At 31.9% G+C, this 17,593-nt stretch overlaps 1 protein-coding gene across 1 annotated transcript in view; it reads right to left on the bottom strand.

Moving 5' to 3' along the window:
- LOC146999486 (ankyrin repeat, SAM and basic leucine zipper domain-containing protein 1-like) overlaps window positions 1–17,593 on the bottom strand; it is a 109,438-nt gene that overhangs the window by 13,336 nt on the left and 78,509 nt on the right. Inside the window, exons 8-10 of the mRNA XM_085826084.1 lie at window positions 15,934–16,081; window positions 9,818–9,933; window positions 9,599–9,719 (exon numbers count right to left, since the gene is read on the bottom strand). Of these exons, the coding sequence (XP_085682210.1) occupies window positions 9,599–9,719; window positions 9,818–9,933; window positions 15,934–16,081 (385 nt within the window). The remainder of the gene's footprint in view (window positions 1–9,598; window positions 9,720–9,817; window positions 9,934–15,933; window positions 16,082–17,593) is intronic.

Raw genomic sequence — 17,593 nt, forward strand, 5'->3', positions numbered from 1 at the left:
TGCCTCAAGCCTCCAAGCACTTTCAAGAATGCACTGAAAGAAATTTTATGTGGAAATATATTTTAATCGCCAAAGAGGGTGTAAATCTTTCATGATGTTATACTTCTTGTTCTTGGATCTGGCAGAGCCAGTTGCATGTGTGTTAGACATGAATAAACTTGGCAGTTTTAGAAATCTGATTCGTAATGTTCATTTATCTTGATATTATGTGTGATTTGAATTAGTGTTTTTTGAACCAGGATATCTTGAAATTCTTGACAGTTATTATAATATTTTATATTTTTGGCGCCCAACAGTTACGCACGAACAATTTTTTTTATTTAGAATGTGGTGTTTTTCGTGTTAGTGAAAATTTATTCCTTTGCACTGAATGTGGCAGGATTAACTTTCAGAATACTTTTGAATGTGCTTCACCAAGAAAGTGAGTTACTAAATTAGGAACTATACCATTTGAAGCCTGCAGCAGGTAAGAGAATAAAATTACTTTTATAAATTATGGCAGACGATATTATTAAATTGAAATCTACTAGAAAAGTCATGAGACAAGCTATTTCTAAAATAATAAATGTACTAGAACCTGAAATTAAAAAAGACATTTGGGATAATAATATGGTAGAAGAAAATAGGTTTTTACTTATTTCTAAACAGTCTGCGTTGAAAGAAATTAATGAAAAAATATTGGATTGTTTTAAAGGGGATGAGTCTGAAATTGAGAAAGAATGTAATACTGTGTTAGAGTATGATGAAAAAATGAGTTTATGTATTTTTAGGGCTAAAAAGAAACTTAATTTAAATTCTCAGATAGTGAGCATTGAAAGTGAATCACCTGGTAACCATACTGCTGCTGTAAAGGTCAAAAACAAAACTAACATTCGGTTACCTAAAATTTCAATTCCTAAATATTATGGTGATCCTAGTTTATTTTTGGAATTTTGTAATTCCTATTGCTATTGGTAATAATAATGAGTTAACAAAGGTCGAGAAGTTTACCTATCTTAAATCCTTACTCGGACTTTGCGGGACCTGCTTTAAGTGCAGTATCCGGGTTTGCACTATCTAATGAAAATTATGACGCCTCTATAGGTTTAATTAAAGAAAGATTTGGATGAACAGATTTGGCAATATCTTCGCACATGAATAAACTCTTGAATCTTGAACTGGTTAGATGTGTGTGTGTGTGTGTGTGTGATTATGGCAAAGCCTCAAGGGCCATCTGCCTAAAGGGAGGGATGCCTTTCGTGGAGGACTTTCTAAGGGAAACTGGCTCGTATACACGTTACACATGGGGAAAACCACGAAAACGCCCATGCAGCCAGCCCGTTCGCGGGATTCGAACCTCGGACCGAACTACCAGTGTTCAGCGACTTTACCGCTCGGCCGCTGGTGGGCCCTGAACCGGTTAGAAGTTCGTCCAATGTGAAAGCACTAAGAACACTATACGATTCCTGTGAAATCAATATAAGAAGCTTAAATTCATTGGGTATTGTGTCGGAAGCTTATGGAACCCTTTTAAGACCTGTTATTTTAAAGCTTTTACCAGACGATATGAATCTGGAGTTTAATAGAAAAAGAAACTCTAAACTGCAATATAGCCTAACAGAACTTCTCGTATTCATTAGATTGGAAGTTGAGATTCAGGAAGCTTCTAATTTAATAATAAACTCAAAGAAAAAAAGACACAAATTATGGTGTTAAGCAGAATAAAAATAATTACTTAAAAGGGGCAATTGTTCCTACTGCTTCGGCATTAGCTACAGTGACTAAGCAGTATTGTTTCTATTGTAATCAAAATACACATGATGTAGGAAAACGTGAGAAAACAAATGAGCAAAAAAGAGCGATATTAAAAAACCATGGACGTTGTTACAGATGTTTTAAGAGAGGCCATGTATCTTCCAGATGTAAAATTAAACTTCAGCCTTGTGAGTTGTGTAATGGTTTAAATCATAATAAGCTATTTTGTAGAAATATTGTTCCTGAAGTGGAAGCAGTTTCAGCAAAAATGCAGTAACCTGGAACAGCTCTCATCACAGTCATTCCCCAAATAGCTAAATTACTGTTTCAGCTCCTGTAATGCAAGTATTTAATTTTTTTTTTAATATATTTTTTTTACCTTTTATATATATATATTTAACTCTTTATTATTTATCTACTCTTTACTATATTGGAAGTTATTTAACTCTTTTGTAATAAAAATCTTTGTTCCATCGAATCAACTTCTTGACGTATACAAATATTTGTACTCATCCGGTGTAATACATTGTTCATATAGTTATCTAACTTTCGTAATATAAGTGTTCATTCCAATATAGTAAATATGCTAATCTAACACATGAAATACCAATAACAATGTTGCATAATGTCATTTATGTATTTCTGTAGTGTAAAAATCTTTCTTCCACATTGATTGTCATCACTTAAATGGATTTGACTTATTTATACTCAAATGTAGTACTCATTTAATGCACTGCCAAATGCATATATGTGTATACATACAATATAATTTCACTCATACATAGTACTGATTTATGTTATAAGAGTGTTCATATGTAATAATGTGCTATTCAAAATACATACTTGCCAACCTATGACACTCAAAAATCAGGAGATTTTTTTAAGAAATCGGGAGATTTTTCACAATGTTAAAAAGACTTTTTAAATGATAAAAATATAGTTTTTAATAATGAGTTAACTTTAAATAGTAACTAATTCTTAAATGCAAGCAACACAAAAATACCTTACACTTAAAAAACATTTTTATTACTTGCATCGATTAAGAAAAAAGAAAACCACTTTAATTAATTTTCGTACAAATGTTAGAAACAGTGGCAGATTTTGCTTTCTTTAAGAAAGAAACTTCATAATTTTGTTCGTAGTAATTGCTTGTAGGCCTGCTTTCGCTAATAAAAGCTTTTCTAATGCGTCATCACTAATATTAGATCTAAATTTAGTCCTCGTTTTCGCAACAATACTGAAAATTCTCTCACACTCTGCATTATTATGGGGAACTGTCAAGATGGCCAACCTAATTCTAGACAGCTCACTATATTTTAAAATTCCATCAGCAGACATTCTGCATTAGCAACTTTTTGGTCCTCTGTTTCTGAAGAAAAATTTTATTTTTCGTTTTTTTCAACACAACTCATGTTGTCCTTGTGTTTTTGTGTACGCACATGTTTGAAAACATCCGCCCTTCCACCATGCGAAATCGAAAAATCGCAACGACAGGCGGTACACATCACAAATTTATTACATTTCCTTGAGGAAATAATGGAAAGAAAGTCAATTGTGTACGATTTTTGAAACGTACACAAGTATTTCACCTTTCTGGCAAACATAACAAAAGATGATAATTTCTAAAACTATTTCCCTAAGGCACGTATACACAAACAACTCAGGACAAAATGACCGAAATAACTAAAGAACATCCAAATAACAGCTTTCTTTGTCCTCATTGGCTAATTAATATATGCCAGATGACACGTAGTGGAGCACGATGTCCCCATTGGAGAACTGGAGAACGACGTTTCTGGATACGTATATGCTCTGCTCTCACTTACAAAGCAGAAGTTATCTAATTCGCAAGGTTTTGTTTTAGATATAACCTAGAGAAAATTCAATTGCTTTCAGACTGCCAAAATCACTTTTTATATATATATATATATATATATATATATATATATATAACAAAGTATTAAGCCAAGTTCCATAAAAATCGTAAGAAATTTTAACCCGTTCGTGAACAAGGTCGCGTGGACGCGACGCAGCGATTCCACTCTTATCAGCCCAGCGTCGCTTCCACGCGAAGAGCTCCGATTGATATGGAGAGACCAGCGTCGTGTATGCGTAATCGGAAATCAGAACGTTTTATTTGAATTTTTAAATGCTACTAGATGGCGTTAAATGGCAACGGTTTTCACAACGGTCGACTCATATGGTATTTGACCTTCATGAACGGGCATTGGTTTCTGTTCTATGCTTCTGTATTTGATATATTTATTGATGTAAACAAAGTGAGAATCACGGCTCTTTAAAGGGCTGGGATTTATTGCTCGCTGTGTTTATATTTTGACAGATTGTGGAAATTTATGGAACGTTTATTAGTTGAAATGTTGGAGTAGAATTGCGTTTGTCTTTTGAGGTTTGACAGAGCGAGATTTCGAAATAGATGAATTAATCAAATAGTGAAATGGAAGAAAGAATTTCTTCTAGTTAATATAAACAAACTGGGAAACACGGATGTTTGAAAGGGCACGTGTGAATTTATTTGCATTTAATGACAAAAAGAAAAAAGTGCTGATGTTATCAACTATACATGACGGCGTTATTGTGCCAATTGGTAAAAAAGACCAAAAGACTGGAAAGGACATTTTGAAGCCACTCTGCGTTGTGGAGTATAATCACAATATGGGGGGTGTTGACATTGGCGATTCTATTATTCATCACTATCCAGCATTTAGAAAAACCGTAAAATGGTATAAAAAGCTGTTTTTTGGTTTGTTAAGATATGGCACTTCTAAATGCAAATGTAATATATTCGAAGGTAAAAGGCGAGAAAATATCTGCTTTGGAATTCAAATCCAGAGTTATTCATCAAATAATAGGAAAATTCGCTAAACCAAGGAGCTCAAAAACTTGTTCAAAATTACCGGGCATTCAACCATTTCGTCTAACTGGTAGACATTTTCCAAAAATTTATATTGATGGGAAAGGAAATAAAAGTAGAAGAAGATGTGTCGTATGTGCTAAAAAAAATCGAAAACAAACATCATATTATGAGTGCAAAATATGCAATGTTGGACTCTGTGTGGATCCTTGTTTTGAACTATATCACACACAGCAGAATTCTTAAATTTCGATTTTATTCAGAATATATTATTATCCTTAATTTCCTCTTTTTTTATTTTGTGTTTGTAATATTTGCAGCTTTGTTTTATTGTGTATAGTATTTGTTTTCATGTGCATAGTAATAATTTTAGTTTTTTGCATATTTCATTCATTTGTATTAACGTTATATTTTTTATTTTAATACATATTAAATAGAAGTATAGTATATATGAAATGTAATTGTCTAGCTGTTTTGGAAGAAATTATTGATATGGTGGCACCACTGTCTACAACACACTCTAGACGTTTCTTATTGGGCAAATATCCCGACACCTTTAATAGTCAACTACTGTGAGGGGTTTCTGGGGTTGGTTCTATTGCAAGGGGCGTAACATTAGGTGTATCAGATCTCTCCCTTCTGAAAGGACAAACCTGAAACCAGTGAAAAGCATTTGGGATTCCGTTCCGGGTGCAAAGTCTACAGGGACTAGGTGGCAATGGCAATCTATTTTGAGAATTATAATTATGATGGCTTGTAAATCCTGGACCACTGAACCGTTTATAAAAATTACTTGGTCTCTGAAAACATTGGAAATTGTTGGGTCTAGGAGAATCTTGTCTCACAGTAGCTGAAATTCTACTTCTATTAAATCGATTGTAATCTTGGGGACTGTTCTCAATCGGAGTAACAAATCTGGGAGGTGCACTTTTGATTTGTTGATTTTCTCTAATCTTAATAAGCTTATGGACATGAGTAAGCCAAGAGATGGGGTCAGAGGGTGCGTTGATCGTCATTAAGGATTTTAATTCTGTAGGAAGGCCATCCGTCAGACTCTCCAAGATCATTTCATGAGTTAGATTTAATTTTTTACCAATATCTAATTTTTTTCGAAAATATTGCGTTATGTCCTCTTTATGATTGTACTTGTAATTGGCAAAATCACCAAACATAGTTAAAGTGGGGTCGAAAAAATTTTCCTTTAAAATTTGGACTAATTCCACATATTTAGTAATTTTATGGCAGTTTTTGACATATACGCTAAGTGCATTACCTTTTAGATATCGAGCTACATTATTAAGCTTCCACGTTTCATCTTTATCTAAATGAGTTTTGTTAAAGTACTCAAGCCATGAATTTATATCCATATCATTCTGCGCGTCAAAGGGAATTATACTTGTTTCAGGTTCAGCGCTAGCTGCCCTTAATGAATCATCAGGATCAGAGAGGTTTTCATTAGCCATTATTCTCTTAATAATACTTTCATAAATAAAACTAACTCAAAAATAATACTCTTTAAATCTTCCCAAAACAATATTAAAACCAAAATACATCCTTTAAATACCAAATTTAAAAAACATTTATAACAAAATAATACTTTTTAAAATTTTCAAAGTAAAAACACAATTATTAAATCAGTAATTATAACTCAATAGTAATAATATCATTTGCATCGCCAATCTTTTTACTAATTGCTTCTGTTTGACTTATTGTGACGAGAATACGAGTGATGAAATCGACACGAAAATACACATTTTTGTGCACTCTTGATTAGATTTTCGCAAAACACGATCAATCACCACACAAGCACAAAGCTCTCGAGAGCAACACAGAACGGCGTAGACATAGGGAAAGATTTCCATCCTCAAAAGTAGGTCAACGGTAAGAGCACATTTGATGAACGATGAACTTTCGATGGAAACACAAATCACACATCACAGGGGGCAGAAGGATGCTTCTCTGGACGTAAAATAATCTGCAGAATACCAGAATACAGGTAACAGAAGGATGATTCTCTTGAAGCAAGAACGCCTAGCGAAAAATGTAGAAATATAGAAGTCGCACAGCGACAAATTCATCTAAAGTGCGTAACATTTTATCCGTATAATCCTTGGGGTATTTTCTTTTTTAGATAATCCCTTTGAAGGTGGTATCCTACCGGCTTTCTGAAACGTAATTTCTCATACATTATTTGTTTTGTGCAGCCGGGGCAACAGGAATGAGACAAATTTTGGAATATAAAGTGGTAGGTTTATTTTAGCATCCATCTCGTAAGCGTTCTCCTCGTACCTTGCAGAAGCCCTACTTATACATATGTGTACATCACGAGGTTCCTCCAATCAGCGATATTAATTGAAATCACGAGGTGACACTATCTTCTCATCAGGAGTGTTCTTAAGTACTTTATGTAATATGACAGATTTATGAGTTTGGCGATTTGGCGGGCGCCAACAGGTTAATATATTTTATACTAAAGAAAGGATTTCGCCAAAATTTAGGAACAGGGATGCAATTTAGGTAGAGAATCGCCAACACATTATTAAGCAATATTAATAGAATTTAATTTAATCAATTGCTTTAAAAATATCATTACATATATATAATTTATAAATTTGGAGTCTTTTTATTAAAATGCTGATTTTATACGAATTTTTTTTGTAAACTTAGGCTTAACTGCTTAAAATGCGCGGGCCGGTAGTGACGCTCCGTTTCAGAGCGTTCGGTCCCGTGACTGAGTTTTATTTCTGGCGCGCTGGTCCTCAAGGGGTTAAGAATAAGAAAAAGTCGGGAGAAATATATTGTAAATCGGGTTGGCGGGAGAGCGGTCGAAAATCGGGAGTCTCCCGCCTAAATCGGGAGAGTTGGCAACTCTGAAAATATCTTGCAACAAAAGAAAATAATATGTACTGAACAACAGTCCTTGTATGCCAATGTAACTGATTTCTGCAGAAATGACATTCAATTCTGTATGGCACGAACTAGGATGGATGTCATCTTCGCGGTGTATGGTATACATCAAACAACACGATATAAACCAACCTATGCTAAATTATACGAGAATTAAAAGCACAAGTAAGATCTTTAAGAATCAAAAACTGAATTTTACTGATAGGTGAAAAAGATGACTTAAATATTGAACTTATGAAGAAGCCGAGAAATTTTGTAATTCATAGAAAGTTTAAATAATTATTGGGTACATGTCAGCTAAACATCACTGTTGACTTAATATCTTATTTACTAAATGTCTTGACAGTTAATGTCCCGTAGCTAAATGTCCTGAGGGCTAACTCTGTATCAGCTAAATGTTTTGTCGGCTGAGTGTCCATGTTGGCTAAGTGGTGTCGGTTAAGTGTCTCATTGGCTAAGTGGTTGTAGGCTAAGTATCACAGACCCGTCAAAAGGCCATCTCATTTTGTCTTTTTGGACTAGTGTATGCCATGAAATTTGAGGCAGCCCAGAGAGTACACCATACAAACAGCTGCTCATGTCCAGGAGCAAGAGGATCAAATGACTGCTGATCCAGATGATTTAACCAGGCAAATCAACCCCTTGAGTTGGAATATGAATGCCAACAAACCAACCCTAGAGGGGTGGAACTTCAATGATGAAGGCCACATATGAAGGAACTGCAGAATACCATAAAACATGCAAACTAAGAAGATTTTTCATCAAGGAGCTAGGAAGCAAATTAATGGTCATCTCATGAGATGGAGGTTGCCAGATATTGAGAAGTCCTATTTTAAAATAATTCAGATTTCTGCAATGAATGGCAACAGTAACAGATTCTTCATCATGAGACATATAAATACAGTTCCTTGCAATATGGCCATTGATGCAGGAGCCAAAGTTACCATGCCATATGGATGCCACCCTGCCTTACTTACCAGATTGTGTCCGGTGAAAAAACATCGGCATCAGCGGAAAATTAAACATAAACATCATATTTGGCAGTGCTGCCTACCATCAACTGGTAGATGTTACACACCCTTGCATACTCGGATTAGATTTTCTAAAGAAATACAATCTTTCCTTGGATATTAAAAAAAAAAAAAAATGAAACACATTCTGTTTCTCAAGAGATAACCTAATTTAGAATCAAAAATGAAGGAGTTAAATCTGCCCACCAAATAATAGCTCAAGACGACATTACAGTACCATCAAGAATAGAATTTTTACTATGTGGATCCATAGCTGAATATGGCATAATGGAATATCCTAATATCTGTGACAGCCAAAAAAAGTATTAGAGCATCATTACTCATCGACCTATTGAGGACTGTCATTTCGATGAGATCTGCCAACGTAAATGATAAGGCAAAGAGGTTACTGCTTGTACTCCAGTGACTTATATTAAATGAACCAACAGTGGCTGTGCCTTTGGAGAGCCTAACATCAGTGTTCTTGCAGAATGCACAATTAAGCACAAAGAGAGGAGTGCAGCAGAGATTTTCATTTAAGAATTTCAAAATGTTTTCTAACATATGTTGAAGTAGTTTAGCACATTATGAAACTGATAATGAGGGATCATCTGCCAATCGAGCAACATCCAAGATGTCTAGCAATTGCTAAAGGAGAGGTACGAAACTTCTAAAGGACATGCAGGAAAGTGACATCACCAAGCTTTCAGAAGTCCTTGGCTATCTCCTATCATCCTAAGTTAGAAAGAAGGACAGTTAAAAGAAGCTAAAAAGAAAATATGTTTTGCATTATTAATGTGTTCAACATTCTTAGTTATGTGAAGTGGTGACTACTGACTGTGTTCTGTCATACTGAGAAGAGCTGTATGACTACTTTTGTGTGAAAAGTTCCAGAACTGGAAAGTTTTTTTTGTTGGAGATAAAAAATTTTACTGGGGTATCATTGGTCCTGTGTGGGCAATCCATTATGAACCCATATGTATGTATGTGCAGGCAAGCACTAATAGGTTAACAGCTTACCTTCCTTTAGTTACATGCAATATTTGGAATTTTATTATATAATTTAAATACTTACCTGAGAAAGTTCTAATATTCTTGGGTTTGATTGTATTTGTAGACGGATGTAATTGACAGAAGTGGAAATATACTTTAAATGTTTTGCAATATTTGCCATCATAGCAACTGCATCTGGACAACTGTAAATAATGTAATAAAATAAATTGTTAAAATGCAAATCGAAAGGAAAATGAAAATCCTTACGAACTTATCAAAAATTTATTGCAAAAGTACTAACCTGATATAATGGTATTGTTTTAAGTTTGGAAGACTGGAATCTTGCCATTCTTTTTTATGAACAGCTTTACATGCTTCTAATATTTTCTTTCTAACTCCAACCTGTTTAATTCCAACCTAAAATGCAATATTAAAATGAGTCCTACAAATCTGTTAAGAATATTTCTAGTATAAAATAACAACATGAAATTAAGATTTGACTTTAAATGAACCAACAGAACTTTGAAATAATAATAATAATTAACAATTCTTTAGGGCTTGAATATCTAAATTCTGCATACATAGTATTAATTAAATGAGAATCAATTAATAGAGATCCTTTAATAAAGTACATTGAACATTATAAATAATAAATATTCATAAATTATATTAATTCTACTTTTACTTCAGCACAGAAATTTATAATCAGAAAAACAGATTTGTACAGGGTTTGTACACATTTCTGCGCACTGAAATTAAGTACTTTTAAAGACCATTAATGAAAAAAATTATGGACCTATGAGCAAATGGGAACTGAATAAATTCAATTAAAAATATTATCCATACTTGAATTTCACTTTTGTAATACTATCCTAAAAATAAAGTAGATCCCTAAGTAGTATGCATTATTACTAAACATGAATTAACATAATTATTAATAAGTTTGAAAATAAAATAAACTTTATGCAAATTATCAAGTAGCATGAAATATTTTACACTTATAACAGTTGGATGTATTTGAAATAAGATAAGTGACATTTACGTTTTACTAACAGTTAGCTTTATGTTGATTTTTTTAGGTCTCATTTTGTCACATACTTAGTCAGTCTAGAGGTTTAGTAAATAGCAGGTAGACTTTATGTCAAACAGCATAGGTTAAAATAAGAAGTAAGATCATAATCAATATAATTCATAACAAAAGACTGAATGTTGTCAGCTGCTACTATATTTGTCTAGAGAGAGACCTGCTGACTAGAACAAACCTGAAAGGCCTGATGTAGGCACGGTTGGCAAGAATTGAAAGTTAGGTTCTGTTTGATGCAGTTAGTGTCGTAACTTCATGTAGAGTTCCAGGGGTTGTAACTCAGTTAATATACTTTAAAGTTCCAATAAGCCATTAAAGCACAAGAGGTGATAAGTTGTTTTGTATTATATTAAAGTCTCACTAGATGCAAAGAATAAGTTTTACTTGAATTTTTACATTTTTATATTTTATCTTGTGACCACAGTGAGTATTATTGAAAGGCAATAACTTGCTTTAATATGTAGAGATAATTTTTAAGGGTAAACAGTTAGTCATTATGGATTTACATGGCCACTATTAAATTTTATTTTTTAACAATATTTGTTAAAAAAGCCCTATTAAAATCAAAATCTAATAAAATTTCAAAGTTTAAAATACACGTAATTTATGACATTGATTCTTAAATGATATTAGGATTAAAAACTGTTGTTACAAAATGTTTATGTTTTGTAACAACAACACTCAACAAAATATTTATCTGTCATTTTAATTTGAAGCCTTCCCAAACATTTTGGCTAGTTTATATTGATTTCCTTCTCTTTAAGCATCTTTTCTAACAATTAGAGATTTGTCTCAATATGCAAACCAATGCTCTTGTTAGTTTCTGCTTGCTTTATGTTTTAACTTGCCTACCTCTTTACAATGTACCTATGAGGGTTTACTTGATATGGTAAAAGCTAAATAGTCCAAAACCCCCAACAGACACGAAGCAAATTATTGCTACATCTGAAAGTAACTACAATATCAGACAAAAGTTTAAATAAGCCTCTTATTTAAAAAGGACTTGGAACATAAAGGCATGTTCTGATGCTAACAAAATCACTTACGGCTCACGGTAATGTAATTAAACAAGAACAGTCAAATTCAAACTAAAAATGTGGACTAGTGGCCAAAGATTATACAATTTAATTTAAATTTAATCTGGCTCAGTAACTCTATCATATGAGGAAATAGAAATGGGAAATTAAAGGCTGAAATCATAAACAATTAGGTAATTAACATAATAATAACTGCACATATCTTTGAAGAATAATTTTCTTTATGTATTCAGTTTCTTTCTTCAACATGTTTCCTTTTCATTTTAGAATTTTTGGATTTAATTAAGGATTTCTGTTATTCTAAAAAACACTAAATGCAATTTAGAATGCAAAAAACACTAAACACTATTTAGAATGTATAGAAAAATCTGATGTGTACACCACATGACTTCCTTGTACGGAATATTAAATTATACGCATTTTTTCTTCCATTTCATTTAAACTTATTAAATTGAATTAAATCTACTTCGCCGACAGCGCATAAACCACAATAGAATAAATGCATTCTTTAAAATTCACTCTAGTATTTGTTTACCATAGCGACAATCTGGCGCTAGATTCACTTAACAGTATTAATAATTATATAACGTAAATTAAGTTAACTGTTATATAATCCAATAATTATATAACAGTTAACTTATATATTTCATTCATATTATAACTCATAATGCACAAAATTTATATCATTTAAAGAATAGAATTATCTAATCGTTGCCACATGTTCTATTCAAATACTATAATAAAGCTAGAAGGATGTATAAAAGAAATTAAGCAAACAAAACAAAAAAGAAACAGTTTTTCACAGATGATTGAGTATTTCTCATTTAATTAATTCAGTTCTCACTTCGCGAGAAGGAAAAATGCATAAAAATATCTATATTAAAAATTACGAAGTAAATCTTAAACACTTATTTCCTCGAAAAAATTCCAGAAAGAATTAAGCGTGATTTAATTGGCAATAATAAATGAATGCGTTATCTTTGTTGTTGTGAAGCTAAGTTTCTCTAGATTGGCAACAAATCCACTAGTCTCTGTTTCAAATGTAAACATCAATGGCCGCCATATAAGAAAGGCTTAGCGGCACTTAGACAACTTTAAAATTGTTGATAATTCTCAAAACATTGCATACAGATTTACTAAAGGCATAAAAACCTTAAAGGGAAGATAAAAACAACATAATATAATCATTTTTAAAGAAAAAATGTACAATTTATAAACATATAAGAGTAAAGAAACTGAGATCACTGAGCCGGGTAACAGAGTGGATATATATATAAATATAATTTATATACGTTTGGTGCGGCCGATTGCAACCAAAATATGAGGTGCACATCTACATGTTATAGCAGTCCTGTATACAAAATTTAAACGTTCTGCGGCTACTCGTTTTTGAGTTATGCGAGATACGTACCTACATATGTTCGTACAGACTCCACGAAAAATTCTCTTCAGAATTAATTTTAAAGCAATTTTATAATTTTTTTGAAGGAAATGAGTATTTTATTCTGTCCTTTAGTACAGATATCACGTGAAAACATCGTTAAAAAGCATTCGATAACGGTCAAAATGGATATTTTTGTTGAAATATGCTGCCTGAAACTTTTCGTGATTACAATACTTCCTTTTTACTTCGTACAAGGAAGTAAAAATGGCTAATTTTATTTCTTTAGTAATATTAACATTCAGAAGAAATATGATATGTATATGGTAAAGGCCGGTTAGAGAGTTGGTGTGGCAGAATTTTTAGAATTTAGTGACACACCGAATAACAAAATCTAGAAATGGCAAAACTTTTAGAATTTAGAGCAGACTTTGGAAGCAGAATTTAGAAAGGCACTAGCACAAAAATAAAAAATGTTTTATTTTAATGTTATTTTTTAAATATAATTTCAATATATTACCATTATATTAATGACATTTATCAATGTTACGATGTTTTTAAAAAAAAGTCTTAGAAAAATTCTCAGATCTCAGAATTAAAAATTTTCTATAGAAACATATCTTAAAGTCGCCAAAATGTTGATAAATCGCTAAATTTAGAACCATTTAATAAAAGAATTCACATCCCCAAAAGCAAAAAGTTTTTTAAGGAGCTCTTTATTAGAAAAAATGAATTTCGTAATGCTTATGTTTAACTCCTTGCTCAGAAACTCGAGTACCCCATCATTTATATTAGAAATAGAAACAAATTATAACCCATCAACCTATTCAAAAGATAACCATATATGTCAGTGAATCGCCAAAAATATTCCTCCAAAATGCCAATTCACACTCAAAATGGCAGTCGTAAAAACAGACATAAATTTCAGATGATTAAAATTAAGGACATTCTGCTGATTTTGGCCAAAATTAAGGACTTTTAAGGACCAAAAGTCGATTCCAAAAAATCTAAGGACTTTTAAGGACTCTTAAGGACCATATGAACCCTGTTTGTAACTATTTATTTTTACACAATCAATCAAAGAATTAGCTAATTCAGAAAAGGCTTTTAAATAAATATACATCTTAATGGTATCAGTAAACTATAATATCATTCAAATTTGAATCAGTACTAGATTTTGCAATTACAGTTGCATGTAAGAAGTATAATGAGCAAATTTAACTGAATAATATGAGCATACTATACAATAAAGGTATAATTTGATATTTTGTCTGCAAAAGACTGCAGAGCTGCTGACCTTGAAATCTTAAAAACCGAGAAATTTTTTCTGAAGAAGCTGGGGTGTTTTCATGTTACATGGTGACACCATTTCAAAGGAATCCAAATTGACTTTAATTCACATTATTATGCATTTAATTGGATATTCTAAATGTTATGTTCTTTGGGTAACTTCATTTTTAATTTTCTTCCACTTTCACACTGAGAAAATCTCGAGTGTGAAGAAAAGCTTTTATTTATTGAAGTATTTTTAAATATGATGAAAATAAAATTAATAATTAATGTACATAGTATTTGTGTGGATAAACTTAGTAATGCACCATCTATTGGCCATGTACCAAAATTAAATCCTAATATTCATAAATAATAACATTGACTGAATCTTCATATAAAAACCTACAAATGTCTACAGTAGATTAAGACATCTCAGATCAAATGAAATTCAATAAGACAAAGAATAGAAAACTGTCATTAGACAAAAAATACAGTTCAGATGAAGTAACATTTAAAGAAGATGAAAATCATTATAGGTAGGGAAAAGGGATTTACCTAAGTTTCACTACCACAATTAATTTCATTTATTAAAAACTAAACTCAGTGGCATAACAACCCTAGTGGGCCACAGCCTGAAGTTCCCTGAAATCTGCTTTCTTGACCTTGGGCCCCGGAGTGCATCAGCATATGCCCTGGACTAGTGGTCAGTTTGTTGCAAGACCCACAGTGTTTATTCCCCAAGCAAACTTGGTACTCATTTTATCGACCCACTCAAAGGATGAAATGCTGAATCATCCTTGCCCAGCGCAGGGACTGAACCATGGGCCTGTGGTGCAGCTGGGCGACACGCTAGCCACTGCACCACCAGGCCTAAATTCATTTATTGAACTGTGAAATATTATCTTTGGTAAAGACTAATAACTGGGAGATTTGATGATCTAGTGGGAGATATATCAAAAACTAGCCTCTCAGTAAGAGTTGGCAGATATAAGACTGCATAAAAGCACCAACTGCTTAAAACACTATGACTAAAACTTTATTTTAATTTTGGAATTTTCCTTCCTGTCCTAAAAATAGAAACTGCATATAATATACCAATCTAAATTGCGTCATTTCAAATTAGTCCATATCATATGATCTTACATAATGCTACAATGCAGGTTCATTTTAAGCTAATCAGTGAACATGATTTCAATTGTAATCAAAACTTCTGGATAGCAAAACTTTACCTCATTTGCAAAAGCTTTTAAAATAAGCAATTTTTGTTAAATGTAAATTAATTTCCATTATTTTATATTTTAAATTTTATAATAAGTAGACAGAAAACATATACGAAAGTGCATTCAATAAAATATATTTGACTAAGGTTTTTAACAAGGTTTTATGAAATTTTTTGTCTGATTTTAGCACAAGAAAAACTTTTAGAATAGTTTCTAATATACTGGTACATGTCTTCTTGATATAAATAGCTCCAAATATCTTGAGCTCCAATTCATTTTTTTAAATTTTAAATACTATTATAATTACTATTGCACTTTTAAATTTTTAATTCAAAAATTAGATTGCTATAGCTCTAAAAGTGAAAAAATGGTCAATGATAATAATGATATTTAAATTATAATTTAAAAATATTAATTCATCACCTTTTCCAATTCTTCATCATTCATTATTAAAAGATCGTGAAAATTCAGTTGATGTTCACTGAATACAGGAAGAAATTCTTTTAAGCCTATTCCAGTTAGAAATAAATCCAAATCTCCAAGCTTCACATAATTCTTCGCATTAGCAAAGCTAAAGAAAAAAATGACAGACATATATAAAAAAAAAAATTTCCAAGTACATGCACACAAAAGAATGAAAAAAATCGTAAGTTAAGGGATTATTTCAAATTATATAACTGTTATGATTAAAATGTCTTTTTCTCATGAGATTCATAATTTGCTTACTTGGGATAAAAATTTAAGCTTTTCTGACTTTAATCACTTTTCTATATATATATAAAAGTTTAATCAAAATCAAGTATAAAATACTACTTTTCTTAACTTTCATTAAGTTGATAAAAAAAGGGGGAGGGGGAAAAGATCTCCTATGCATTAAATACATATTGCAGTTTGAGTGTTCTAAATGTTTTAATATTGTATTTGTATGCAGTATCTGATGCAATACATGATTTGTTAACCATTTTCAGAGCTTTTGTGCTTCAAGTTAAGTGTGCTGCTTAAGGCAAATGTGCCTGAGGAATACCTTCAATGAAGAACTTTTAAAGAGAAAGTTTCTGTCATAAATTCCTTCCAAATCATTCTTTATGATTTTTGAAAAACATAATTAGATTGTTTTGGAGTTTTTCAAAGCCTTGATATCAAGGTCAGATAAATAATAACCTCAGAGGATTGCCTTGGAAGTGAAGAAAAAAGGGCATTTAACTAGCAGCCACAAAAGGTAAGCTAAGAAACTGCAATTAAAGATCAGAGAACAGTACCTACTAAAAAAGGGGGGGAATAATTACTCATTGAAAATAGCTAATAAATAAAATACTCACTATAAGTATGCATAGATGGTCACCATCAGTGTGTATGACAATGTAAATAAATATCACATTAACAACAGTTAACATATCATCTAATAAGCTGAACCATAAAAAAATAAATAATTAGAAATTCTAAAAAGCAGCATAATGAGATAAACACAAGCTGGAACATAAGCTGCATTTGTTTCATTTGTTATAGTCCTACAAGCAGCATAATCGATTGTTTTGTCTAGTGTTATGTGATTAATCTAAACTCCTTTCACATACTTTATTTAAACACTAATTCAGAATAATATAAAATACTTTTAAAAAAAGGTGACCTAATTGAATGATTATATATAATGCAGAATTAAGTCTATCATACATTACTTAAACGATCCCATACATTAAACTGGTGTTTGTAAATTTTGCAGTTTCAACCAGTAACATAAAAAATACCAAACATGAATTAAAACACATAAAGTGAGCAGTAATACTCTATTGCCTTATATAACAGATGACATAAAAGTACTTATGTCATGTTTAAAGCAATACGGCTATTAAAAAAAAAAAAGGTGAAGAAAAACAATCTTCATAAGTCCATGTCCAAAGGAAGGATTACTATGTAACATCACCGAGTTCAGAAAGCTGCATTGGAAAACAATCACGTCACAGAATCTTTCGCACTGCAATGTAGAAATGACCATCCTGTTTCTTACACAAAATGCCAGCAGATTTCTTCGTTTAAGTTTATTGTTTAAAGCCATGATCCTTACAAAAATCAGTATTTTAAAAAT

The sequence above is a fragment of the Stegodyphus dumicola genome, chromosome 1, assembly GCF_044657685.1.
Source record: "Stegodyphus dumicola isolate Sdum_Otavi_A_Nest chromosome 1, ASM4465768v1".
NCBI classification, from domain to species: domain Eukaryota; kingdom Metazoa; phylum Arthropoda; class Arachnida; order Araneae; family Eresidae; genus Stegodyphus; species Stegodyphus dumicola.